The sequence below is a fragment of the Chinchilla lanigera genome, unplaced genomic scaffold (assembly GCF_000276665.1).
Source record: "Chinchilla lanigera isolate Chin_1 unplaced genomic scaffold, ChiLan1.0 scaffold00069, whole genome shotgun sequence".
Classification (NCBI taxonomy): domain Eukaryota; kingdom Metazoa; phylum Chordata; class Mammalia; order Rodentia; family Chinchillidae; genus Chinchilla; species Chinchilla lanigera.
Window position 1 is genome coordinate 3,560,621 of NW_004955470.1, and position 25,631 is coordinate 3,586,251.

The following is a 25,631-nucleotide window of genomic DNA, read 5'->3' on the forward strand; positions in this document are numbered from 1 at the left end:
CACCTGCCCATCCTCCACTCTAGAGAGGCACCTACACAGGTGGGGATGGATCAGCGAGTAGAGGTCAGAGGTCAGAGGTCCAGAGAAAGCCCGCTCTGCCCACAGCCCCGGCCCCGTGTCTCCCAGGCACAGCTGAGGGAGGAGGCCGCTCCTCACTGGCTACAGAGGCCTGGGGACCGGTGAGGCCCCTCTGCAGTGAGGTCACACCCCGAGGTGGAAATCACACCAGTGGCAGCTCCTCCCGGTGCTGGGGGAGATGCCCGCCCGCCCGCCCAGCCCAAGAAGCTGCTGGCCACGGAGCAGAGAGCTCCTGGGTCTCAGCAGCTGAGGAACGGGGTCGGGAGGAAGAGGGGCTCCGGCCTGAGGGAGAGGGCTCAGGAGGCAGTGGCAGAGGCCGAGGCACGGGCTGGGACAGAGACACAGAGACAGAGCAGGAAGAAGGAAAGTTCTAGAAAGAGAAGCGCTCTAAGTGTCAGGCTGGGGAGGGGGCAGAGGGAAGCCGCCCACACTGTGGCCTGAGCACAGAGCCCGGGACAGAGCCCGGCAGGAGCAGGGATGGCGGCGCACGGCGAGGGCCCCCACCGGCGGCTGCAGCAGGCCCAGCACGGCTGCAAGAAGCACCTGGGCGACATCATCAGCTTCTTCTTCCGCTTCATCTCCGGGAACCTGGCTCGAGGTGAGGGCGGCCTGGGTGCAGGGAAAGGCTGCAGGGCTGAGGACGGCGCTGCCTCATCCGGGGAGGGCACTGCCAGGGCAGCGCTCCGGGAACAGGGCTGGAAGGGACTCTGATCCCAAGCCCTGACTTCCCGCTGTGACCTGTGGGACAGGGTGGTAGCTGTCTCCACAGTCCATGGAAAACATCCGACTTGAAGGTTTGGAAGGGAGGCGGGGAGGGTCCCCAGTGTTGCGCTCCCCCATCTTAGCAAGGGGAGGAACCAGGTGTGGGGCGACGCTACAGCAGGCCCCTTCTGCTCTGGCTCCTCTGTTGCTCCTCGGGGCCACACAGGACCAAGACCAAGGCTCAGGTGTGGGCCACGGACAGGCACGGGGAGGGAGTCCTGCTTGTGGGGCCCTGGGGACAGATGGTGCAGGAGCTTCAGCCCCAGGAGAGAGCAATCTCTGGCAGCGGGGCCCCAGCTAAGCTTCTGGGCGCTTTTGTCCTGTCCGGTTTTTGGAGGTGGCCTGCTAACAGCCAGGCCAGGAGAGCCCGACTGTATCCCTTCTCCAGGGCTGGAGACTTTGTCCCCCCAGTCTGTGCCCTGTCCTGCCCAGAGCACCTAGCACAGAAGATGGCACTTTAAACACCTGTCCGATTGATGAGTGACATTCTAAGAATAGAAACACAGAATCGAGCATGGACTCAAACATCTTGACGTCGGTGGAAATCCTGGAAAGCAATCCTAAATCTCGAGGGACAAGAGGACAGGATGGCAGAGGGAAGAGGTGGGCAGAGGGAGGTCTGAGCCTGGAACCGTATGGCGAGCTCGGGGGCCCTGGGTGGGCACCTGGGTGTCCAGTGTTCCCAAGCCTCCCCGTTTTTCATAAGAAGGGGAGATCATGTGGCTGCCCATGATGTCTCTTAATGGTGCCTCTAGCAGCTGGGCCTCCCCCTCTCCAGGAAGTCTTTGGGGTAGAGTTTGGAGATGGTGAGCCCCAGGCTGCTGTTTAGGGGACAGGGACATCTGGGTGGCCAGGCGCAGGGCAGTGAGGTGTAACCAAGGCCATCGCCCGCTGGCTACCACCCTGCTGGCCACTCCCACAGCTGGGGCTCCTTGTCGCCACTCACTGGGCCTGTGTGTGGCACCCTGGGGCTCAAGCTTCCTGCCGGGCCTCCTCGGGGCCCAGGGCTTGGGCCTGGGAACGCTGGGCGGTCTCTAAGCTCCTTCCAGCCGTGGTGGGTGCTGGGATTCTCTGAGAGGTGGGGGAGAGGGAGGCCGGGCGGGCTGTGGGTGAAGCCGTGGTGTGCTGAGAACACACGGACAGCTGCTAAAGACACAAACGCCTGATGCAGTGTCCGGCACCACCTGAGGAGGCGTGGTCACTGTCATCTCCCAGCCCCTCGGCCCGCCCCATGGGGTGGCTCTTCCCTGTCCTCTGGATGAGACTTGGCCCAGCCCTTGTGTCTCGGTTACTTTTCTGTCATTGCTGAGACAAAATACCCGATGCCCAAAATGAAGAAAGGAAAGGTTTATTTAGCTCACAGTCTGTGGAGCTTTCAGTCCATACTCAGCTGGCTCCAAGGCAGGGTGGCACGTTGCAGAGGGCAACAGTTCATGGCGACGGAAGATAGCAAAGCAGCAAGAGCAAAAGGGAGGAGTGACAGCAAGCAGCCTCTTTCTCACCCTTACACATGCAAACTATCCACCCCAGGGCGGGTGTAGCACTCACATCCATGAATCAATCATAAGCTCTAAAAGCCCGCCCCACGACTGCATGTGTCTTTGGGGGGACACCCAGCGTAAACCATAACACCTTGTCATGTTTCTGGTGTCAGCGAGTGCTCAGCGAAGCCTTTCTCGCCGTTCCTGGTGGCCGCTGCCACTGCCCACGGGCAGCTGGGGTCACGCCTCGCACCCCGGCTGCCCCCAGCCAGGTGACCACAGCCATCACCTGCTCTCCTGTAGGTGTGGGCCTACGTACCCTGGCCCTGAACCCCACACTCTAGGAGACCCTGGAAGCCCCTCCCTCGGATGGAGCTAGCGCTGAAGCCCCTGTGGGTGAGAGGAAGCGCCCAGCACATCACCCTGCCTCTCCCAAGTCCTCTCTTCCTGCGGGCCACCAACCTGCTCCTCTTCTGCCCTTCCAGGGTGTGAGGAGCGCTCAGTCAGAGCCCATTCCTGCCCCTTGGTGCATGTCTTGTGTGGCTCTTGGCTGATGGGATTTCTCCCCAGACTGAACTGCAAAAGTCCTATCCAACCTGCAGATGGATAGGAAACATGGGGTCCCCACAGCTGGGGGAAGGCCCGCGCTCTTCCAGTCACCCTGTCACAGAGCAGGTGCCAGGCCCCAGGCTCCCAGAAACGAGGCCAGGCAGAGAGGGGGCCAGGAATGAGGCGCGGCTGCCCCTGGCAGCAGAGATCACGGTTACAAAGCCAAGCACATCTGGCTTGAGTTGTCAAAGCATCGGTCGAGCTGTGTTAAAAATATTCTGCAAATAGAATGTGTGTGTCGAGGTTCTGTTGAAGTGAGGAAGCCGGCAGTGACTCAGATGATTAAAAGGGACAGAAACGGGGAGCCTGAGAGGTCAGAAGTACACGAACATCGCAGGAGAGGGGAGCCCGGGCAGCAGCAGTCCCAGGCAGTGCTCGCCTATGGGGCTGTCCCTGCCAGGGAGGGGTGAGCTTGCGTCTGCTGGTCCCACGAGCGCTTAGCTGAGAGGCCAAGTCTGATGACTGTGAGGCTCAGTTCCCCTCCTGGGACGTCAGCTGCCCCGGCACCCACTGGGCAGCACCCTGGCAGGACCTCAGAGGGGATCCCCGCTGCTGTGAGCCCAAGCCCGGCTCTCGGTGGTGGAGGGGCTTCAGGGTTCTTTGGGGAGGTGGAAGGGAAAACGCAAACAGCTCCCAGATGCTCTGCCATGGGAGATGTTTTTGTGCCACACCTGGGGACACTCAGGGAAAGCAGGACCAGAGTGGTCGAGTGGCCACTGAGGGCTGCTGGGCCTGGAGGCTGGAATCCATTGGCCTGGCTCACCTCCCGGCAAAGGCCCCAAACCCTCCTGGCCTCCTGACTGTCCCTGTGGAAGGAGCCCTGTTAACGGGCTCCTTAACCCCTGTTAAGTACCCCATCATCCACCAGGGGGCAGCAGGCACCATCCTCTTAGCCTCCTCTTTTTTTTTTTTTTTTGTACTGGAAATTGAGCTAACTGCCTTCACACTGAGCTACTTAGGTCTTTTTCCAGGCAGGGTATCACTAAGTTGCCTGGGTGGGAGTCAAACTTGTGATCCTCCTGTCAGCCTCCCAGAGCCATTTTAACCGCTTTAAATCGTGGGCTTTGCATTTTGTGACCCCCACCCTTTGCACCTCTGGGACTCAGGACCCAAGGATCTGACATTCCTGGGCTGCCACCTCTCTCCTAGGGCACTCCCTGGCCCCTGGGGCCTGGCACTCAGCCCAGCACGCTGCCCCTCTCCCCCTGGGGTTATCAGGGTTCTGTGAGCTATGGAGGGGCAGCAGCCCAAGTCACCCCTGGGACTTCAGGAGGCAGGGGGTGTCCTGGGATGTCACCTAGGAAGGCCTTCTTTTGCTCTCCTCTGCATTCCTGTGCGGATGAGGGACTGCTCAGGGGTGGCCAGGACCCCCTGACCACCTGGAGGGGCGGGGCCCAGGGGAGAGAGGCTGCTAGGACCTCACGAACAGCGCTGTCCGGGTCACCCGCACTCCCGACCTCCGAGTCAGGTCCCCGGGGTGAAATGAGGGAAGATGGGCAAGGAACAGCCTGGGTCCACACCTGCTGTTCCTTCGTTCTCCTTAAAATAATCCTGGAGTGGTGAGGAGTTCGTTCTTTAAAAAAAAAAAAATTAATGCCCTTTGTTATACATGAAAGATGCCACTATTGAATTCCTGTTATCTTGTTTAGTGAAAATCTGTATCGTTTCTATTTTTTTATTATTTTTAAAATAAGAAGAAGAAACCTATAAGTGAAAGATGGCATTTTTATAGCCCCTTCCAATGTGGGGGTTTATAAAATCCCAGGGACCATGACAGCAGACCCTCACCCGGCCACAGCTGGGCTAGCAGGCTGAGGGGGCTTTGCACTGGTCACCAGCTGGGTGACAGGGGCAGGTGTCCAGGATGGACCCCCAGAGGACACGCAGCCCTGCTTCCTTCCAGGCAAGAAGCAGCTGGCCTCCTGCAGAAGGACAAGCTCCGGCCTCAGCCAGACTAGGGACCAGAGTGCTGGGCTGGGCAGGCTGCAGCAGGCAGCTCAGGGGCTCTGCCACGTGAAGGGAAAAAGGGGCGACCAAGGAAGGCTGTGGGGGGCCCGGAAGCCCAGGATCCATCGCACCGCCTCTATACTTTAAGAAAGAAAACAAGGGCCCAGTGAGGGGATGAATTTGCGGAAACCATGGAGCCACCAGCCACCTGGGGTCCGGCTGAGAGCAGGGTAGCTGCATGGTGAGGCCCTCAGGCCAAGCAGGAGGCTCAGGGTTTGAGGAAGGCACTGTCTCCTGCCCCCTGATGCTGAGGGCTGCCCAGGTTGCTCAGCTTGGAGCACCTCCCCAACCCAGAGCAAGGGCACGTCCTGTGTGCGGAGGGAAACAGGCTGAGGAGAGGGTGCTGTGGGCCGGGCGTATGCTGGTGCCCGTGCTGTGCGCTCAGGCAGCCCTGCAAGGAAGGTGCTGCCTTCACCTCCACCGTCCAGGGGAGAGTTTGAGGTTTAGCGGAAGTAGTTTATTGGTACGCTGGGATTATGGGGTCCACTGCACCTTGGGGAGAACAGAGGGTAGAGGCCTGGGAGCAGTGTACCCCACAGCCCCCATGAGGATCCCAGCCCCTCCATAGAGCTGCCCGGGACTGGGAAAACACCCATGTGTGACATGGACTGCTCCCTTCCCATCCCTCCGGGCCTTCATCTCGGACATGGTGCTGCTGGGGAAACTGAGGCCTGGAATGAGAAGGTGAGCTGTCTGAGGTCCTGCAGGTCTAGGGCCTCCCTGGACAGTGCTCTTTCCTCTGCTTCACACGACTGTCCCCACCTCGGGGTCCCAGCTTGCGGAACCCGAAGGGCCCGGGCAGAGCTGGGGCTCCATCCAGCACTTGGAGTGGGTGGGGTGCCACAGGCAGCTGAGCTATTTCCAAGCACTGATCTCACAGGGGAAGTGGTTGAGCGGTTTGGGGAGGGTGGAAGGAGCTACCCACAGCTTAGCTCGGTGTGTGTGTGTGTGTGTGTGTGTGTGTTGTGTGCGTGCATGCGGGTGCATCACCATCTTCACACCCCCTGTGCTGGAGAAGAGTCCGTTGCTGTTCTCCTGGCCACGTTCTCTGCTCCGAGCATGTGGTCATTAGGTCTGCTGCAACACAGTTGGACAAGCTGAGGGTCAAGCTGAGGTCAGGCTGTCTGGGGCCCAGCCCTCAGATGGGCCCTCGGATGAGGGGCTGTGGGTTGCGGGACTCTTCTTACAGAGGAGGGGAGCAGGTCCAGAGGTTCCTAGAAAGGATGGGAGGGGCCTGGGCCGGCCCCTTCCCAGCGTGTGACCGTGGGAAAGCTGCCTGGCCTCTCTGAGCCTCAGTTTCCTCATCTTTGAAGCGGAGAGTGATGAACGCGGAATGTTAGTCTTTGAGCTGCTGTGCAAATTGAATAAGCCGCGGCACTTAGCCCAGGAGTACTTGGCACTCGGCGTGCAACCTGGTAAATGCTGTGAGCCGTGAGCCTGAGCCACCAAGCAGCCCACACTGCCACTGTCTCCAAGTGTGTGGGCTCCACGGCTGTGACCTGAGCAGTCTGGTGTAACTAAGCTGAGCTCCTGGCCTCTCCCTCTACGTCCAGCCTGCCAGGCCCCGGGGCCACACTGGCTGCGTGTGGAATATCTCGGGCGCTGCCCCGGGTTTGCCCACATCTCAGGCGGGCATCCCTGGCGCATTGTGCAGAGGAGGCCTGAGGTCCCGAGGTTGGGGACTGGGATGCCAGTGTGGCAGGACCAGGATGGCGTCTGGCTGCAGAGCCCGAGCTGGACCCAAAGGGCCCCTCACACAGGCTGCCCCGGAACCCCGGGACGCAGGGAGGGGCAGGTGCTGTGCACCTCTGGTCACCCAAGGGGGTGCGCCGGGCATGGACCCCTGGCTGGCGCACACAGACCCGAGCCAAGTAAATATTTACAGCCATTAAGGCAATTGATCGCCTTCGATCCTGCGCGGGGCTGTGAGGCAGCCCTGCTTACTCATGCTTTCTTAAAAACGGCCTCTTCCCTGGAGCATCGTGAATAATTCAGCTCCTAATTGTCTCCGAACCACACTTGAAAATGCCAACTCAGGGACTTCGCCAGTCCCCATCCGCCCCCGTCCTCCCTGCTGGGCCCCTCACCTCTTTTCTGCCCCAGCTCAGACCCCACCTCCTGCCCCTGCCTGAGGCCGCCCTGGGGGAAGCCTGGGACCTGGTGGGCTCCCGTGTCCCTTGCCTCTGGCTGCAGCCTCAGCGCCCTCCACTGCACGCGCTGAAGCAGGGCTGGGCCAGGAGGTGGCAGCAGGGTGTTCTCACTGCTGCTCCCCAGGGGTCCCGACAGGCTGCAGAGGGCCGGGGAGGAGAGGCGGAGACGTGGGCGTCTTGAGGCTACAGGGAGAGCCCTGCTGAATGGCGCCTGGACAGGCCTGGGTCAGAGCTCACCCCGTATGGCTAAGGCTGGAGGTGAAGCCACCTCAGTACCCACAGTGCCTGCCAGGCCTGAGGCTCCTGGGCCACCCTCACATGCTGATGCTCCCCCCGCCGCCCCCAGGGCCATCTTTGTACGGGGTGAGGTCTGGAAGACCACACGGTGTCCCAGCCCTGCTCCCCACCAATCGCACCTCTCCGAGCTCCAGGTCCCTTTCCCTCGAGGCCTAGCAGGGGGCATAGCTGTGCCCCCCAGGGGATTCACCGTGTCCCCAGAAGGCCATCTGCGCAGTGTGAGACCCTCACAGCCACGGGGCCAGGCCCTACGGAGGCTCACTCCGAGCACAGAGCCTGGGCGTGGAGACGCAGCCGCAGCCTGATGGAGCTGCCAGGGGAGGCCCTGCAGGGGCTTTGCTTTGAATAAAGATCTGAGGGCCAGCGTGAGAGGGGAGCCAGGGGGACAGCAAGCACCAAAGTCCCAGGGTAGGGTGAGGCGGTGGGGGTTGGACACGGACCCCAGGGGCTGGGAGGGTGGCTCTGTGGTCACCTACGGGCAGAGGTGGCATCGGAAGCAGCTGGAAGTGGAGCCCGGACGTCAAGGCCATCAGCATGGAGATAACACTCGAAGCCGAAAGTCCAGACAGGAGCAGCCAGGATCGCTGTCCAAAGGCCCCTTGGTCACTTTGCCTGTGCCTGCCCCCTGAGCGGCATCTTTGAGGCATGCGAAGCTTCCGTTGTTTATTCTATCCTGAGCAGCGCTGAGCCATGTTCCACGGTCCTGTTCTAACCACTGGTAGCAAAGTGGGCTCCCCACGTCTCCCCTGGCCCGAGCGGGCCAGTTGGGCAGGAATACCCTCTTCCCGGGCAGACACCTGGCCAGGCTGGGCCGATGAGATCCCTCCCCAGATCTGTGGGAAGTGGCCCTTGTTTGGAGCAGGGGACTGCGACCTGCGGACCTGGTGACTTCCCGTAGCCCAGGGAAGGGTAGAGAGTTGTTGGAGATGACTTTTCTGGTTGCCCTTGACCCCTTCCCTTCCTTGGTTGGGTTTAAGGCTGATAAATCTACTTGCCTGGCCAAGGTCAGCCGAGTGAGCTCTGGTATGACAACCAGTCAGTCAGAGGGAGAGAGAAGGCAGGACAGAAGAGCTGGAGCGGGGGTGGGGGCCAAGGGCAGGACAGAGTCTCCTAAATCCTTGACCAAATTCCCCAGAGCCAGGCCCAGGACGGGTGTATGACACATACGTGGCAGATGTGGTACTGACCAAGAACCTGGTACTGATCCAATTCTATTCTGATCCAGTTGTTTTTGTATAAGGTCTTTTCGGGGTTTCTGAAGGCCTTGTAAGGACTTGCTTGGGTTCCTCAGAAGTTTGACTGTTTGCTTCCTTGTTTGTTGGTTTCTCCCAACAAGAGACTTGGGTTGAGTCCAAGATTTGGGGAAACAAATATTTGGTCTGGGTTCGTGCGGTTGCTTGTGGTATGGTTTGGGGCTCATGGCTGTGTCTGTCCCTTCCCACCGGATCTGGGAGTCTGGGAGTGACCACAAAAAAAAACAAAGCGAAAACAATAAGAATGATACATGAGGGGCTGGGGATTTAGCTCAGCGGCAAAGCACCTGCCTGGCAAAGCACAAGGTCGTGAGTTCGGTTCCTGGTACCGGAGAAAAGCCAAAAAAAAAAAAAAAAAAAAAAAGATACAGGGTTTCAGAACACAATGATAGGGATTAACAGTGGTTGTTACATTACATATTTTTCTCTTGAATGAAGTTGCTCAGATTACCAGATGTAAAAATGCAAGATTAATCAAACCATTAAAGAGAATAAAAAATAAAAACAAAAAAAGATCAACGATACAGAGTTTCACCAAACAAGATGATAGGAATTCAACAATGGTTGTTATGTTGCATATCATTGTCTTCAAATTAGTTGGTCAGATTACCAGACATAAGCATGTAGGTTACATAAGCATGTAAGGTTACATAAGCATGTAAGGTTACATAAGCATGTAAGGTTAAAAAAATAAAGCATTAACTGTTCCTTTCAATAAACCATTAGACATCAGCGGTACAGTTATCCCAGGCATCCTTCTGTATATATATTTCCCTTCCTTCTTTCTTTCCTTGTCTCCTTTCCCTCATCCCAGTCGTTCCTTCCTTTGAGCAATTTCTTTCCCTTTCTCAACATTTATTGTACATTTTGGGTTCCACTTACTCTTTCATGTTCTTACACTAGAGAGACAACACAATGTCTACACATGTGGGTCTGACTTATCTCACTTATGAGTATAGTCTCTATTTGCATCCATTTACCTATAAAAGCCTCATTTTTATCTTTTTTATAGCTAATACCCCACTGTATAAAAATACCACATCTTTTTTATCCATTCCTCAGTTGATGGGCATTTGGGTTGTTTCCAAGATTTAGCTATGACAAATTGTGTTGCTATAAACGTGGATGCACATATATATCTGTGGTATGATGTTTTTAATTCTTTTGGGAAAATACCCAGAAACAGAATAGCTGGGTTAAGTGGGATCTCTAGTCCTAGTTTTGTGAGGAATCTCCATGCTGATTTCCACAGTGGTTTCACCAGTCTACAGTCCCACAGCAGTGGAGCAGGGTTACTTTCTCCCTACAGCCTCTCCAGCATTTGTTATTGGTTGATTTCTTAAAGACAGCCATTCTTTCTGGGGGGAGCCCCTCAGACAAAGGCTTCTATCTAGAATATATAAACAATTTTTAAAAAGTCAGGTCTCCCCCAAATTCAAAGACCCATTCCAAAACTGGACATCTGAGATGAATACACACTGCTCAGATGAAGAAATACTAATGGCAAATAAATATATGAAAAGATATTCAACATCATTGTTCATTCGAGAAATGCAAATTAGGGAGGAAGATTTTAATAAACATCTGTGGTCAAAGTTCTCTGGCAGTCTTCCGTCTCAGTGGGCAGAGTCCTTCAAGTGTCCGGTGTAAATTCTCAGATATCTGCAAAGTCCCTAGGTGTCCCGGGAGCTGCAAAATTCTTTGTCCTATCTTATTATCTCCTTTCCTGCATTTGCCATTGACAGGGAACTGAGCTGAGTTCCCCGCTGAGTAAGAGCTGAGTTTCCTAGCAAGCAGGCTGGGGGCTGGGCGAGTCAGGTCGGATTTGAACCTTACGGCTGCCACAGGGTCCCTCATCGGGTGTGAGTAGCACGCCTGCCATGGGCAAGATTCACACACAGGGCCGGGCGCGTGTCACCTTCGTGAGTATTTATTGCACACTTCCGCCAGAGAACAGGCCTGGCCAAGACTGAGCTCCTCCCGACGCTCCTGCCAGGTAAAGGAGATGGGTCCGGCCCGTGCAGGGCAGACCTGCCTCCTGCTGCCCCCGGGAAAGATGGAGACGAGCACTAGGACAGAGCTACACGTAGGTAAGGACACCAATACCTGAGGGAAACCTAGCGCATCAAAGAAACATTAAGCCTAACGACATGAAGAAACAAGCAGTTTGCAAATAAAAGAGTAAGTAGAGAAGAGAACAAACACAATTAATATTCTCAGAGATCCCAGAGGACACCATATTCGTACGAAAGAGTGCACCGTCGTGGAAGAGAAACTGGTAAAGTGTAGAAAGAGCTCAATCAGAATGATCACCTTGAAGGGAAAATGAATGAACTTGACTGAATTAGTTGAGAAGTTCTATCACACTCTGTACTAAAAAACAGAGATGAAAATATGAAAGAGAATTCAAGGATCATAGAAGCAGAGCTGACAACTCCAACTGACATCTAAAAGGGCTTCCAAAAGGCAGGTGAGAGAACATTCACGGAAAAAGTGGGTACATGTCATTTAACCTTCCCAGCAAGGCAGTGAAGAAGCCACGCTTTTTTGTTGTTACTATTGATTTGAGACAGAGTCTCCCTATATGCAGTTCAGGCTGGCCTTGAACTCACCCTATAGCCCAGGTTGGCCTCTAACTTATGGCAATCCTCCCGCCTCAGCCTCCCAAGTGCTGGGATTACAGGAATGCATTACCATGCCCGGCTAGAAGTCGCCTGTTACAAATGAGAAGACAAGGGCAGAAAGGAACCAAGACTTCTCCAGGGCCCCATACCGAGGAGAACCACTGGCTCAGGAGGCAGGTTGTTTTCGTAGGGTCTCTCTGAGACAAGCTGTGTGACTCCTAAATGTACACAGGGGAACAAGTACTTCTTCCCCCTTGGGCCAAGAGATATTAATGTGGGTCGTGTAAGGCAGGGTTCTGTGGCCGAAATCCCCTGGGGACTGCCAGGCGAATGAGACTGGGATTCCACTGCAGGCCTTATCAGAGCCTTTACCATGACCATGCACCTGTTAGATGCTCAGGACAAAGCAGCCAGAAGAGCCTTGGCCTCGGAACAAGTCAGGTCAGGGTTCCCGAGCCTTTTCTGTTTCCTTTTCTCTTTGTGATGTTTGGGAAGACTTTTCACCCTCTGGGCCTCAGTGTTCTCATCTGTTAAAAGGGAATCATAACTGCGTCCTTGGCTGTCTTCTAGATGTAGGGAAGAGGAAGAAGACAGACATGAAAATTCTTCACAAAATGTACGATTGAGTGACTATGAACTATCCTGAGTTCTGTCACTAAACCTTTCACCTGACGCTGCTTCAGGCTGTGGTGGGCAGCTGAACAGACTTAACTTGTGGACATGACTTATAAATTTGGAGTCCAGAGTTTGTGTTTTTGGTAAATAGGAGTGATGCCAGGTGCAGCGGTGTATGCCTATAACCCTTGCTATTCAGGAAACTGAGACAGGAGGGCCACAAGTTCAAGGCCAGCCCAGGAAACTTAATGAGCTGCTATCTCAAAACTAAATAAAAAGGGCTGGGGATGTAGCTGGGTGGTAGAGCATCTGCCTGGCATGTGTGAGGTCCTGGGATACCCAGTGTCACCAAGGAAAGCTGAGGGATGAGGCGAGGAGGTGATTTCAGGGACAGTCCTGGGCTTTGCCGTGTGGCCATCATTGCGCCCTAGGGGATGGTATGTGGCAGCAATCAGCCCTGCCCTCCTGCTGTGGGTGGGGACCGGGCTGTGTGTGCGCCCCTGAGCCCTTCTGGCAGGCATCGTCCTTTAGAGGTCCACCTCAGGGCGAGGCTGGCCAAGGATTGGACCGCCCTGGACTCTTGTCCCCAAAGTACCCCTGTGTGACCTCACAGCCCCCAGCCGGGCCACGCTCATCCGCGTGGTGCAGAGGGAGGCAAGTGGAAGTTACAGCGGCCTCTCCCTCCCCTGCTCCGTCACACTGCCATCAGAGCCTTCCCTCTGTCTATAAAGAAAACACAAAGCAAAACAAGGGCTCCAGTGCCGCAGGTGTAAAGGTCCCCTGCCTCCTGGGCCTGCCTCCCCCTCTTCCCTGTGGCCCACTGTATGGGCCACCTCCAGCCTCCAGCGCACACCAAGCTCACACTGCATCCCTGTGCTTGTCCTGTCTGCCTGCCCTGCATGAGGACACCCAGGCTTCCCACGGGACGCCCCCTCTGGCATCTCTTTGGGCGCAGTCTGGCTACACCTAGGTGTGACTAAGTGCTGAGCCTGACCACTGTGTGTGACAGGAGTGACGCAGACCCCCGGCAGACATTTGCTGAGTGAATAAATGCATGTGCCTGGGCCTTTCCTGTGTCTGAACTCTTAACATCACTCTGGAGTAGGAAAGGAGTAAACAATGATTCTTCCCCTTCTGGCTCCAGCTCACAGCCTCATCTGGGCCAGACCCCTGCTCTGGCGGCCTCACCCGTCCCCTGGCACAGCCTGGCTCTCAGAGGACGGGGAGCCTGGCTGAGCCCCAGTGCTCCTGGACACTATTTGGGGCCCACCCCACAGCCTCCGCTAGAAGCCTCTGTGAACAGAGATGAGGTTGGGTCCTACCAGGGCACACTGAGGACCAAATGGCGTTTTGTATGTGAGTGCCCAGGACTTCTTTTTTTGGTACTGCCATTATTATTATTATTGCTATCGCTATTACTACCCAACTCCTGCACTGTCCAGAGCCCAGAGGGAGCCAACTAGAGCCACCCCGAGTCTCAGTTCCAAGGTCTGTGAACCCCAGTGCGCAGCTCCAGCCCTGTCCCTGTCATTTCCATCTCCGATCCTGAGGATGAAGTCTTGATCCCAGAGTCCTTCATCCTCAGCCTCCAGCTGACGCAGGGCATCTGTGATAAACACACCTCCCAGGCTGTCAGAGGAGCCGCAGAAGCTGAGCTCACACTGGCACCAAGCATCCCGGATGGAAATTCCCCAAGACACCCTTGGGCCCTTGGCTCGAGTCCCAACAAAGAAACGCTATGTCCAGGCATCTTCACAGATCAGCAGCAAGGGGGTGACTCGAGCACTTTGCGTCAGTGTCGTAAAACCTGAGGATTGATGGCCCCACGTGATTGGGGCGAGTGCCAGGGGAAAATGAGCAGGCTCCGCACTGGCCAGCCATGCTTCCTGTGTCCCCAGTGCTCCTCTGGGTCCACGGGGGCACCACCATGCTGCACCAGTTAGCAGTGCCCAGCGCCCCTCCACCCACAGAGCTGGCATGGGCCCGGGTGCGCGTGATTCTCGTGAAGTGCTACGAGGGCCAGGCTAGGGGTCAAGGAATGACCCCGGCTTTGGAGGTGAGAAACTGAGGCCCAAGGACACAGCCAGGAGCAACAGAGCTTAGGCCACGCCACCCTGGGTCTCTCCTCTAGCCAACAGGAGAGGTGGGAGGTCACCCAAGGAACAGAAAGGTGCCCAGAGCAGCTCACAAAGCAACATGGAGGCCATCGTGCCAACTCGAAGGTTCCGAGAAAAGCTGCCAGGTGGAGCTGCAGCCAGGCTCACCCAGCCCTGTCATGTTGGGACCAGGCAGCTCCTGTGCCCTGGACCGGGGCAGGAGCAAGAAAAGACACCAGAAGAGGAGTCCTCCAAGTGGGAGGGGGAAGATGATCTCCCATCTTGGGGGCTGGGGAGCAGGAGGAGGGACAGAGGACAAGTGGCCTGGAGTGTCCCCATTCGGTATTACTGGACACATGGAAACCCAGGGGGATCGATGGGGATTTGGATTCGCCTTGCTGGATGGAGGCACGGGCCCAGAAACTCTCCTTCTGACCAAGGGGCAAACGGCTCGCCGGACCACTAAAGGGGGTTTTCTCTTAAGGAGGCAGTGAGGGTCCCACGGCCACAGCGGCGTGTGGGGTGGGCCCAGTGGCCCACTGACTCAGTGCTCTTGTGCCTTCCAAGTCTTTCTGGACCGTGAGAACAAGAACCACTTCATTAAAGAGCATGACCTTCCCTTCCTTTCAGAGACCACCAGCCCTGGTTCCGACCCAAGATCCTGAGAGCTCTCACACCTGCCCAGAGAGTCAGAGGCTTCTCCTGGAACCCCAATCTCTGTGAAGAACATCTTCTCTCCAGAACCTCTTGTGCAACATGTCTGTCTGCTAATGCTGTATTCTCTGTTTTTATTTTATTTTATTTTATTTATTTTTGGTACCAGGAATCAAATTCTGTCAGTTTTTGTTTAACTCAGAAAGTCTTAGCTCACCTTACATTTTTGAAAAACATTTCACTAGGTAGCGTCTAGGTTGGCCATTCATTTTTCTTTGAGCACTTAGAAAAAATATTAATCCACTGTAGTCTGACTTCTGGGGGTTTTGTGGCAAAGTTTGCCATCATTTATACATTATTCCCCCGAATGTAACAGCGCTTTTTTCCTCTGGATGCTTTTAAAGGTTTTCCCTTGATTGCTTGTTTCTGACAGTTTGGCGATGCCATACCTCGCCGTGGTTTGCTTTGTGTTTATTCCAACTGGGATTTGTTGAGTTTATTGAATCTGTTTGATATCTTTCCTCTGTTCTGGAAAATTCTTCAAATTGTTTTTTTGGAGTATTACCACAACTTCTTCAAATTCTAATTCTTCAAATTGTAATTCCACCCTTTTCTCTCTCTGTCCTTTGCTTCTGGGATTCCAGTTACAGATTGGCTAGATTTTTTTTTTTTTTAATTGTCTCCCGTATCTTCCTTACAGGCTTTTTACTGCTCACTTTCAGTCATGTTTAGTATCATTGCTGGTATAGCTGGATTCATGTCTGCCATCTTGCCCCTGGTTCTCTGTTTGTCTTGTGTCTTTTTTGTTTCTCACTTCCTCCTTTACTGCCTCTGCTGTGTTGGAACTTTCTTGTTTCCAGCATGCTTTGGAGTGTTTTGTTGAGCAGTTGGTCAGATAATGACAACTCCTTCTGCAGGTGATCTGTGGTATCAGGGTTGGGTGCAGTGAGAGGCTGTGTTAGTCAGCTTCCTGTAACTGTAACAGAATACCTGAGATAACTTAATAAGAGAAAAGGTTTATTTGGGCTCACAGTTTGGGAAGTTCTAGTCCATGGTCACTTGGCCCTGCTTTTGGGCCTGGTAGGGGCGTGTGATGGGAGAGTCTTATTCACCTCAAGACAGCCTGGAAGCAAAGAGAGAGGAAGAGGAGGGGCCAGGATTTTAATATCCCCTCCCAAACCACACCCCTATGACCTCACTTCCTTCCAAGAGGCCCTGATTCCTAAAAGTTCTGCCAACTCTCTGTAGCAACAAAGGCTAGTGACTAAGCCATTTGCATGCAGGCCTTTGGGGACATTTAAAATCCAACCATAACACTATGGCTCCCTGGTCTCCAGGCCGATGTACCCTCAAATCGTAGCCACCTTAGTTGTTCTGAGCTCTGATTTCTGTTTCCTTCATCTGATGTGATCACTAGTGTTTTATCTAGTTTTTTGTGTTTGCCTTTACCGTTGTTTTGAGACAGAGTCTCACTATGTAGTTCAGGCTGCCCTTGAAATCACTGTGTAGACCAAGCTGGCCTCGAACTCACAGCAATCTTCCTGCCTCAGCCTCCTGAGTGCTAGGATTACAGGTGTGTACCACCACACTTGACAAGTGCTAGGAGGTTTTGATGCTTAGCATTTTGGACAAGATGCACTGAGGTGATGATGAAATGAATGTGAGCTTTGTTCAGTGTGAATCCCTTTTCTTTCTCCAGGATCATTACTCTGAGATCACTGCTCCCAGTGCCTTCTGTGGTTGCTTCACACACCCTGTCCAGGTTTTGTACTTATTTTCAGCAACAAGATCAGTCTGATACTGTCTGTTCCATCACGGCTAGAACTTTCCTTCCCTAGATTCCAGGGGCGTGGAGAGAACAGTGCTTGTATGCTGAAAAATACAGATTTCTTCCTGCCTGGCCTCTGAGCATGCCATTAGGAGCTGCAAGAAATCCTTTCTTGGTAATAACCAGAGGGCACAACCATCACTGAGTGGCTCAAATGGGCCAAGCCTGGTCCTAGAGTACTTTACATGGAGTCATTTATCTCACTACAGCACTCCAAGGCAGAAGTGCTATTAACCTTCCCATTTTACAGCTGCAGAAACTGAGTCACATTGAGGCTCAGTAGCTTGGCCAAGTCACTGGCTAAGAAGTGGAGAAGCCAAGATCTGAATGCAGGCAGTCTGACAGCCAAGCCTGCAGTATGAACAACTATGCTACACTGCTATTTAAAACAATCCTGATCTGCTTACAGCTTTGTCATAAGCATAAGTGACAGGAAAATCACTGCATCAGCAGAGCACTGGAGGCTTCAGCTTCTCCTCCGAGGTCCACTGAGGCCATCCGGGGTCTGTTGGCTTCTGGGATTTCCCTCAGCATTGTGGTCTCCTCTTCAGTACTTTTGCCTCGACCTCCATCCGGGCCACCCCCATGTTTCGCCCTGTCCTCCTCATGGGCTTTTCTGGTGGCTTCAGACTTTTTTTCAGTGCCTGGGATTGAACCCAAGGCTTAGCAGTGAGCTACATCCCCAGCGTGTTTTATAATTTTTTATTTTGAGACAGGATCTCACCAATGCATTAAGTCACCCAGGTTGGGCTCAAACTTGTGATCCTCCTGCCTCAGCCACCTCTCCTGGTTCCGTCCCCAGTATGAACCCAGACCCCTGCTCTGCCTCAGACCACTGGTGCGCACTTGGGTGCATCTCTTGAGCTTCAGTCTCTCCACCTTGGGATCCGTTGAAGGTGGACTTCAGCTGGAACAGGAGTCCTAAGTACTAGTAGATGAGACAGAGGTTAGGTTGTCAAGCATAAGAAACCCAGAGGCGGGAGTGCACCGGTTCTGAATGGCAGCTCGAGTCATCAGACCCCAGGAACCTGTGTCTTCCCCGGGGAAAGCCATTGCCACTCGATCCCAGGACCTCCATTTATACCCCCTTCTCCATCCATCAAGGGTATCAAAGCACACTGGGGCCCTAACAGAATTAGGGCTCTGTCAGGGAGGAAGCGGGGAGCGGAGATATGGAGTCTACACATCCGGAAGTCTCTGATGTTACTTCCTTCCCGCTGGGCCTGACAGGGTAAAGCCAGGTAATCTTTGGAAAGCAACTGATGGGGAACTGGCTCACAAAATCGTAACAGGGACTCATGAATTTGAGAGGCTTTTCTAATGACTCAGTCAGCAATGTCTTTCCAAGAGGCTCACTTCACTGGGACATGAGCCAGCCCCTCCTCCAGGTGAGGATTCTTCAATACTGGCAGCAGAGACTTGTCCAAACCCCGCCCCAGGGAGACCCAAGGGCAAGGCCTCATGGGACACAGCTGAAGGCTTGGAAGGCCTGCCATGGGGGAGGCTGACTCTGTTCTCTTGATGCGCTAATTTGCCCAGGGAAGGGATGAGACTTGGGCCTTGTGCCCAGCACACTGAAGAGCCGGGTGTCAGAGTACACACTGACACTTGTCTGCCCCAGCGCACCTCCTTCCTCCTCCCTCTTCAGAGAGCTCTGCTGTTTTGTTTTGTTTGGGAAAGGGTCATGCTATGGCCTTGAACTCATCTTATAGCCCAGGCCTGTCTCAAACTCACAACAGTCCTCCTGCCTCAGCTTCCCCAGCTGAGATTACAGGCATGCGCCACCACACCTGGCGTAGAGAGCTATGCTTTTAGTCCCAGCGTCAGGGCTCTCCCTTCCTCTCTTAGGCGCACAGGAGCTGATGCTTGGCTCATTCCTGTGCTTATCAGGCTGAGCACCCAGGAGCTTACTGACAAAGACATTTATTCTCCCACCTGTGGCCTTCATGCTGGGGCAGCTCTGTCCATCGTGGGAGTTCAGGGCCCAGACACCTCTCCCCTTGGATCACTTTGTTACATGGTCCAGGGTGATGATTGCTTCACCAGGGCCTCAGAGGAGGAAAGGAGGAGGTGAGGCAGTGCCCAGTACCCTAGGCCCTGCAGAGGAAGGGCACCCATCCCTTCCACCCACCTCTGCTGGAGAGGAGGTCACATCCCTAAGCTCTGGAGGGTTTGGAACTGTGGTCCCAGCTCCATGTGTCCAGAGAAGAAGGGTGGGACAGATTTTCGTAGATAATAAGTGGTCACCATCACTGTCCACCAGCAGTGGACATCTGTGTTATGCCTTTCCCATTACTACAGTGAAACACCTGAGGCTGGGTACTTTGAAAAGAAAAGAGGTATCTTTGGCTCAGTTTGGAGGCTGAATGTCCAAACAGCATGGCACAGACTCTGAGGCCCCTGAGTGTCTCACCTGACAGAGAGCAGTAGCATGGAGCAACAGGGAGAGAACCCACAATGAGACAGGAAGGGGCCACTCTGGTTCTCCTTATGACAACTCACTCTCATCAGAACTAATGGGGGTTGCAGTGAGATCAAGAATATCTTACGCCTCCCAAAGGCAGTGTTCCCAGTGACCTGTACAAGGTCCCACCACTTAACACCAGTGCCCTTAGGACCATGCCTCCAACATAGGAACCCCGGGAGGGGACAAACCACATCCACACACAGCATCCTTCTTCCTGGTAATAAAATACTTCTCCCCTATGTTAATCCCGATATGTCAACTTCATTGGATCGGGTTAAGGTTATGGCCCTGGATGTGCTTGGGTGTTCATGGAGGTGTGAACTCAGGTACTATAGATGGTCCCTCACCTGTTCCTCTCCAGTGTGCTTCTCCTGCTTTGTTACCCAGCTGCTATGGGCTGGGCAGCTTCCCCCCTCCATGGTGACGCCCTTCTACCACGATGCTTCTGCCTTGGAGCCGCCCCTAACCATGGACTGAACCCTCTTAAACTATGATCCAGATTAAACCTCTCCTCCTTTAAATTATGAGTGCTGGCCATTGGGCCCCAGCAAAGCGAAACCTGACTGATACAAGAGACAAAGGAGGAATGGGAAACACAGCAGACAGGGATACCAGCGTGACTAAGTATCACTGCTGTTGGAACGCTCCCTATCCACACTCAGGAACTGAGCGGGTTCAGATAAAAGTTTCCCTCTTTTCTCTCCTAAATTCTCATTCCTTGCCAACCAAAACTCGGGAATCCAACAGATTTGGAGCGTGCACTGCACCACTCACAACTCAAACTTACTACAACAACTCTCATTCTGAATCCAGGGGACAGGTGGATTTGCCATCCTGGGGTCCCTGGCAGTGGGATGGGGACACTCAGCTGGCCACCTCTGTTCTGTTCTCTGGGACACCTTTCCGCTGTCCCCCGCAATCCCAGTCTTGGAACCTGGACAGCCACCCTCGTCCGTCTCCTGCTTGGCCACATTTGGAGTAGGTGCTGGGGAACATGACCCAGATTTCCACTAGCGCAAGTTGGAAGGTCTCAGACAAGTTACAGCCACAGGCTCCCGATGCCTGGCTTCTGGTTTTGACCACAGCACTCTTGAGCTTCCCCTCCCCTTAATTCCAGTTGGTTCCACTTCTATAACCACTGCCCGAGTCCTTTTGAGGATCTGAAGTCCTGCTGTATTCCTTGGCTTCCTTCTGAACCCGTCACCCTACCCACCCGTGCCCACCTCTGTTCAACTACTGCTTGGGTGAGAATTCTTTGAAAACTGCTCTTTGCAACAGTCTTATTCTTTTCGTTCGTTCCAAAAGTAATTTGCTTTTCGGGCCCTTGATGAAGCTTTGGTATCTGCGTCGCTACCTCCCTTGCCACAGCTGTTTTCAAATTGAGCGTTCACACCTGATCTCAGCTCTTAAGGCACTTGTTAAAAAGTTCACTCTTCTCCCTTAACAGCTCAGGTGAGCATTCCAGACAAATGGGAGATGCCGATCCAAGCAGCCTTGGTAGGGAGCTGAGGTCTGGGAAATGGAATTCCTACCAGGCAGCTACCCGCCTGGCTAAGGCTTCTTACTGCAAAAGAAAGAGTAGGTTTGGGTGGAGAGCTACCATAATGACCCCATTCTCCTTGCCAGTGATTCATTTACACATATGTCAAAATTCTAGCCAATTAAACATGAGGGGCTTTCCCCCTAGCCATGGTCGTATCGGGATGTGATGTCTGAAGTTAGGCATCCATCTTGTGATCATGAGGAGAGCAGGCTGTTTATATGGCAGAGTCTCTGAGACTGGCAGTGTAGACAGATGCAAGAACTCAGGTCCTTGATGGTTCTGTGGCATCTAAACTGCTTCCCCTGGACCACCCTGCTGCTGGGCTTCCTGTGTGTATGGAGCATTTGCAAAGGAATGGGAGCTTTCCCCTGCCTGTAGCCACAAGGCTCTGGATTTCATTGGAATTTGGGCTGGGGCAGAGATCGTGCGGACGGGCTCTGTGTGGCCCCTTTAGGTCTGTGTGATCAGACGGGAATCTCAGGCAATGACACAGGGGAGGAGAGCTGGACCCTGTGTGTCACTTCCTTGGCTCGGAAGTTCCTCCAGCAACAAGGTCCTTTGAGACACCTTCACATTCACAGAGCACTGTGGGACAGGCAGAGAACTGTCACCCAGGGACTCCGTCTCCCAAGGGGGAGAGGAAGCGTGGGGAGGCGCTGTGCTGCAGCCAAGCTCAAGACGGCTGGGTGTGGAGTTGGGGCTCAACTCTGCACCCCCGGAGCCCACCCCGCCCCGGTCTTGCCATGACAGCAGGGCAGCCTCAACTGCAATACTGAGGAAAAAGCATCCTGTGACTTGGGACAAATGCTTTTATGGGGCAGGTGACCCCCAGCCCTTCGGGAGCTGCAGCACCTGGGAGAGCAGGGACATCGGTGGCCACAGTACATAGTGGGCTCATGTAGTGCCAGGCGTAGAGGGGAAGGGCGGACACTGGCGGACACCTGAGACTCAAAGCCCCTGTAGGAACAGCTGCTGGTGGGCAGGGATTACGACTCCCAGAACAGCAGAACGTGAAGCCCGAGGTGGGCAGTGCTGGGCTCCCGGATGCCAGGGTGGCTGGGGCATGTGAGCAAGAAGGACAGAGAAGGGCCGGTCACACAGGGTTGGGGCACAGGGCCACGAGGAATTGGAGTCCCAGACCCTGGAGCTGGACGGCTGGAACTCCATTCCTGACCCTGTGTGCCCCTAGGCAGAGCATTCACCATGCTGGGCTTCAAGTTTTTCCTCTTACCGAGTCCTGTGAGGAACAAGTGAGATGGAGTTTTATTGAAATACCTGGTACAGGCTGGGCATGGTGGTGCAGGCCTATAGTCCCTGCACTCTGGGAAGCTGAGGCAGTTGGAGTGCAAGTTCGAGCTCAGTCTGGGCAACTTAGTAAGATCCCGTTTCAAAATAAAAAATAAAAAGAGCCGAGATGTAAGGCCTTGGGTTCAATCGCCAGTACTAAAAGAAAAAAAAAAAAATCCTGGCTTGTAGTAAGTACTTGGTAGAAGTTAGCAACTTGTATACTGTGCCTTTTTTTTCTTTTGGTTTTTCTTCTATGGATAATAGGGAATGCGTTAATTAGGATTAATTAGGACTCGCTTGGTTTGAGGAGAGCAACCTAATTACACTAGTTTAACAACCGTAGGAGGATTTATTGGTTCATGCAACTGAATGATAGAGCTTTAGATGTGTCATCAGGCACAGCAGGATCCAGGCGCATATCATAGCCAACTAGAATTGGTCTCTTTCTCCCCACTTTTTCCTCCTGCAGGAGCTAGGGGGCTGTGTTCCCAGGCTTGCTCTTCCCACCTGGGGCAGGGTGGCCACATAGCCCCCAGAGCTCTCCAGCTCGGCCCATTGTCCTGGCTCTACCCAATGCCCATTCCCCAGCCCATGGAGTAGCTGTGGAGGGGAGGAGTGGTTGGGAGTGGGAAAGAGTGGTTGGGAGTGGGAACTGATATGGACTGATGGGTCGCATTCCCAAATCTCCAAAGTCACTGCCTGAGGCTGCCTCAGGGCAGGGGGCTCTACCAAGGACACTGGGGTACAGTCACCACCACAGAGCACCCGGAGGCTTTCCACGGGGAGAGATGGAACGTCCCCCGGGCTGCTGCACAGAGAAGGGAAGGGCGGAGGACAGCAGCTGAGGCAGCTGGGTGTTGGCCTGAGGTCGGGGGCCCGGGAGAGAGGCGCGGGTGTGGTGGGGCTGTGGCGGGCAGCAGGAGCGGACGAGCAGGCACAGGGCCAGTGCCGGGTGGCAGCCTGGGCAGACAGGAGGGCAGGCGAGTTCCAGGGTGAGGGCTAGGGTTTGGGTCTGAGCCACCGGAGGAGGCTCAAGCTTAGGGGAAGACGGGGAGGCAGCTTTGGTGCGCTGGGTTTGGGGCACCTGGGGACAGCCACTGGAGGTGCCTGCAGGCGTTTCTTTGGAGAGTGGAATTCCAGTCCTGGGCATTTTTGTCTGGTGTCTATGAAATATGAGAAGGATAGATAAGTTCACTGCCCGCTTTGCCCAGCAGAATGTGCTAGAACCAAGGGAGGCCTGCTCCTCCACCCCCAGGAGGGCTGGAGCCAGACCGGGAAACTGCGTGTGTCCAGCCCTCCGATCGCAAGGCAGCTGGTGGCCTGGAGCAGCATGTAGCACAGCAGGAAAGCAGTGAGTGTCCGTCAAATTGACAGGGTCCCAGCTCTGGGGACTGACAGCCAAGCTGTAGCGAGAAGTAAGAGGCGCACAGGGTGAAAAGCGGGGAGATGGGGCAGACGCCTCAAGTGCAGAGCCACAGGCAGTGGAGGCCTGGGGAGTTGGGGACGGCCAAGCCGGGCTGCTGTAAGACGGATGGGCTTCCTGGAGGTGGCGCTGGGTGACAGCTTTATGAAGGAGAGTGTGACCTCAGGTGCAGGGCTTGCTGAGGCTTGGAGTGCCTGCCACCCGGCCCAAAGCAGCTTTCTTGGACAACTTCCTAAACTAGACCAGGATGCAGGGCTGCCCAGACACGCTGCCGTCTTCCAAGGAGGGCACCCCCCAGCCTTCCCTGATCACCTCCACATTGCCCCCATTTCGTCCCCACCTCTGAGGCATCCCTTATCGCCCTGCAGAGCAGAGATTTCTTTGCATACAAGCCCGAGCCTGTACCTTCCCCAAGACAACGAGGGCCACCACTCCCAGCCCACTGCAGCACGCAGGCACTTGGGGGTGTGGGAAGAGTGAGTGCTTGCGGGTGGGGGGAGGGGCCTGGCCTGGTACTTGGCCGCTGGGGAGACACTCGGGCCTTGTGGGCTTGCCCGGCGTCTTCCTTCTCTAGGTCCTGAGGAAGGGGAGGTGACAGGACCATCAGCGCAGCCTCAGTGGATCTGGATTGGCCCCAGAGCTGACAGGCCCCAAGCGAGGAGGGAGCAGGGGAGTCGCTGCCCATCCATTAGGCCCATAGCCCAGGCTGCTAATACTGTGCGGACATTCTGCTCCCGGGCCTGGTACCCACTTAGGCATCGTTAATATTTTACACCACACAGCCTGGGGATCGATGTCTTGTTTATAGCTTGGTGTTTATGGGCAGCCATTGAAGCTTTCACTGGGAACTGGGACAATGGTCAGGGGCACAAGGGAAACTGAGGCAGCGGAACAGGGGTAGGCGCCAACCTCAGAAGGACCCTCAAGAAAGCTTCCTTTGCAGCCTCAGGTGTCTACATTACCTGGCACACGTGTCACCCTGCACAGTAGAGCTCTGACGGTGCACAACGGGCTACCAGACCTCTGCCACACACCAACCTTGTCTCATTTAATCCCTGACAAACCCCAGGGGAAGTTGATTATCACCCCCATTTTATGGATGGGGACACTGAGGCTTGGAGAGCTTATGTACTTCTATGCCCTAAGTCAGGCTATTGCAGCAGACGCTTTAATCTTCCCAGACTTTCAAACATTCTACAAAGCCAGGTGTTCCCACAGCGATCCTTAGTCTCTCTGTTTAGACCTCTGACTTTAGTCAGTGGTTATTCAGTGATTAACTGAAATAAGAGCTGCGCGTTTATAGTCTTTAAAAACATCCCCCAGACTCAGACCCATGACCAGATATGTGAAATACGAGGTTGGACTGCAGGCCTCCTTTCCATGTCAGGATCCACTGGGAATAGCTGGGTATCGTGGGAAAGCCCCGGGGTCCCCAGCCTGAGATTTACTCGTGCCCCTTGGCTAATTCACTCTCTGGGTTTGTTTCCTCAGCTGTCAAATGGGGGAAAAGGTGTGCGCACCGCCCTTTGGGGACACAAGGTCACCCAAGGCTGGGCCAGATGTGCATGCTGCAGGAGAGTCCGTCAGCCACACGCTGCAGCCCTCCATCCCACCTGGGCCCCAGCTCTGCGCCTGGGACCGAGCACGTGCTCAATGTGTGTTGAATGCGTGGTCGAGTGGGTAGCGGGCTCGGTAAATGGCTGCTGCGATTGTTCAGGCCATAAGTGCAAAAAAGCTCACAAGAACAGGCCTGGAGCGGGCACCTTTCCTCCTAGCTCTTAAATCCCGGGCCGGCGAGGACAATGCGGCGCGGCGCCGCTGGGAGGCAGCGGAGAGTCTCGGCTCCCGCCCTCCAGGCCCCCGCGGCTTCACTGCGCGAAGGCGCCGGGGCTCCGCCCTGCCACACCCCAGCTCTCTCCTCCAGGTCAGCGGCTTCCCTAGCTCTACCTCCTGCCGCCCGCCGGAAGGAGGCCATCCACAAACTAATTAGCATGCCCTTGCCCTGCCCGCGCCTAGCACTCTGCAGCCGCTTAGCAGTTCCCCGCAGCCGGAAAGGCAGACCCGTCCTTCACGGGGAGGAAGGAGGTTGCAAGTCGGTGAGGCGGCCAAGGTCGCGCGACGAAGTTAGGACTTGCACTCAGCTCCGTAGACTTCCGTGCTACAGCCAGCGCGCGCTTGCTCCTAAAGCCTGGGGCGCACGTAGGTTTCCAGAACTAGAGAACTTTGGATACCAACTTTTCCGCTTTTAATGGGGGCCAGACCAGGGCCAAGTTCCAACTCCAGCCGAAGGCTGAGGTTGCGGGAAGTAGCCCCGAGGGTGCAGGCTTCCCGGAGCCGCGGCGGGCCAACCCCGCCGGGGGTGGGGCGGGGTGGCCGGGCTCAGCTCCCCTCCCGGTGCGCAGCGCAGCCCCGACTCGAGGCAGAGAGCGCCGTCGCGCGCCCATCCTCCGGGGCACC

The 25,631-nt window shown here is 55.0% G+C and overlaps 1 protein-coding gene across 3 annotated transcripts in view; it reads left to right on the top strand.

Moving 5' to 3' along the window:
- Positions 1-25,631, top strand: part of Kcnip3 (Kv channel interacting protein 3, calsenilin) — a 67,855-nt gene that overhangs the window by 15,187 nt on the left and 27,037 nt on the right. Inside the window, exon 1 of one of the 3 annotated variants that reach the window (XM_013522855.1) lies at positions 25,163-25,373. The exons of the other annotated variants lie outside the window; for them this stretch is intronic. Within the exon in view, the coding sequence (XP_013378309.1) occupies positions 25,166-25,373 (208 nt within the window). The 5' untranslated portion in view covers positions 25,163-25,165. Of the gene's footprint in view, positions 1-25,162; positions 25,374-25,631 lie in introns of those variants that run through there. 3 annotated transcript variants of the gene reach the window in all.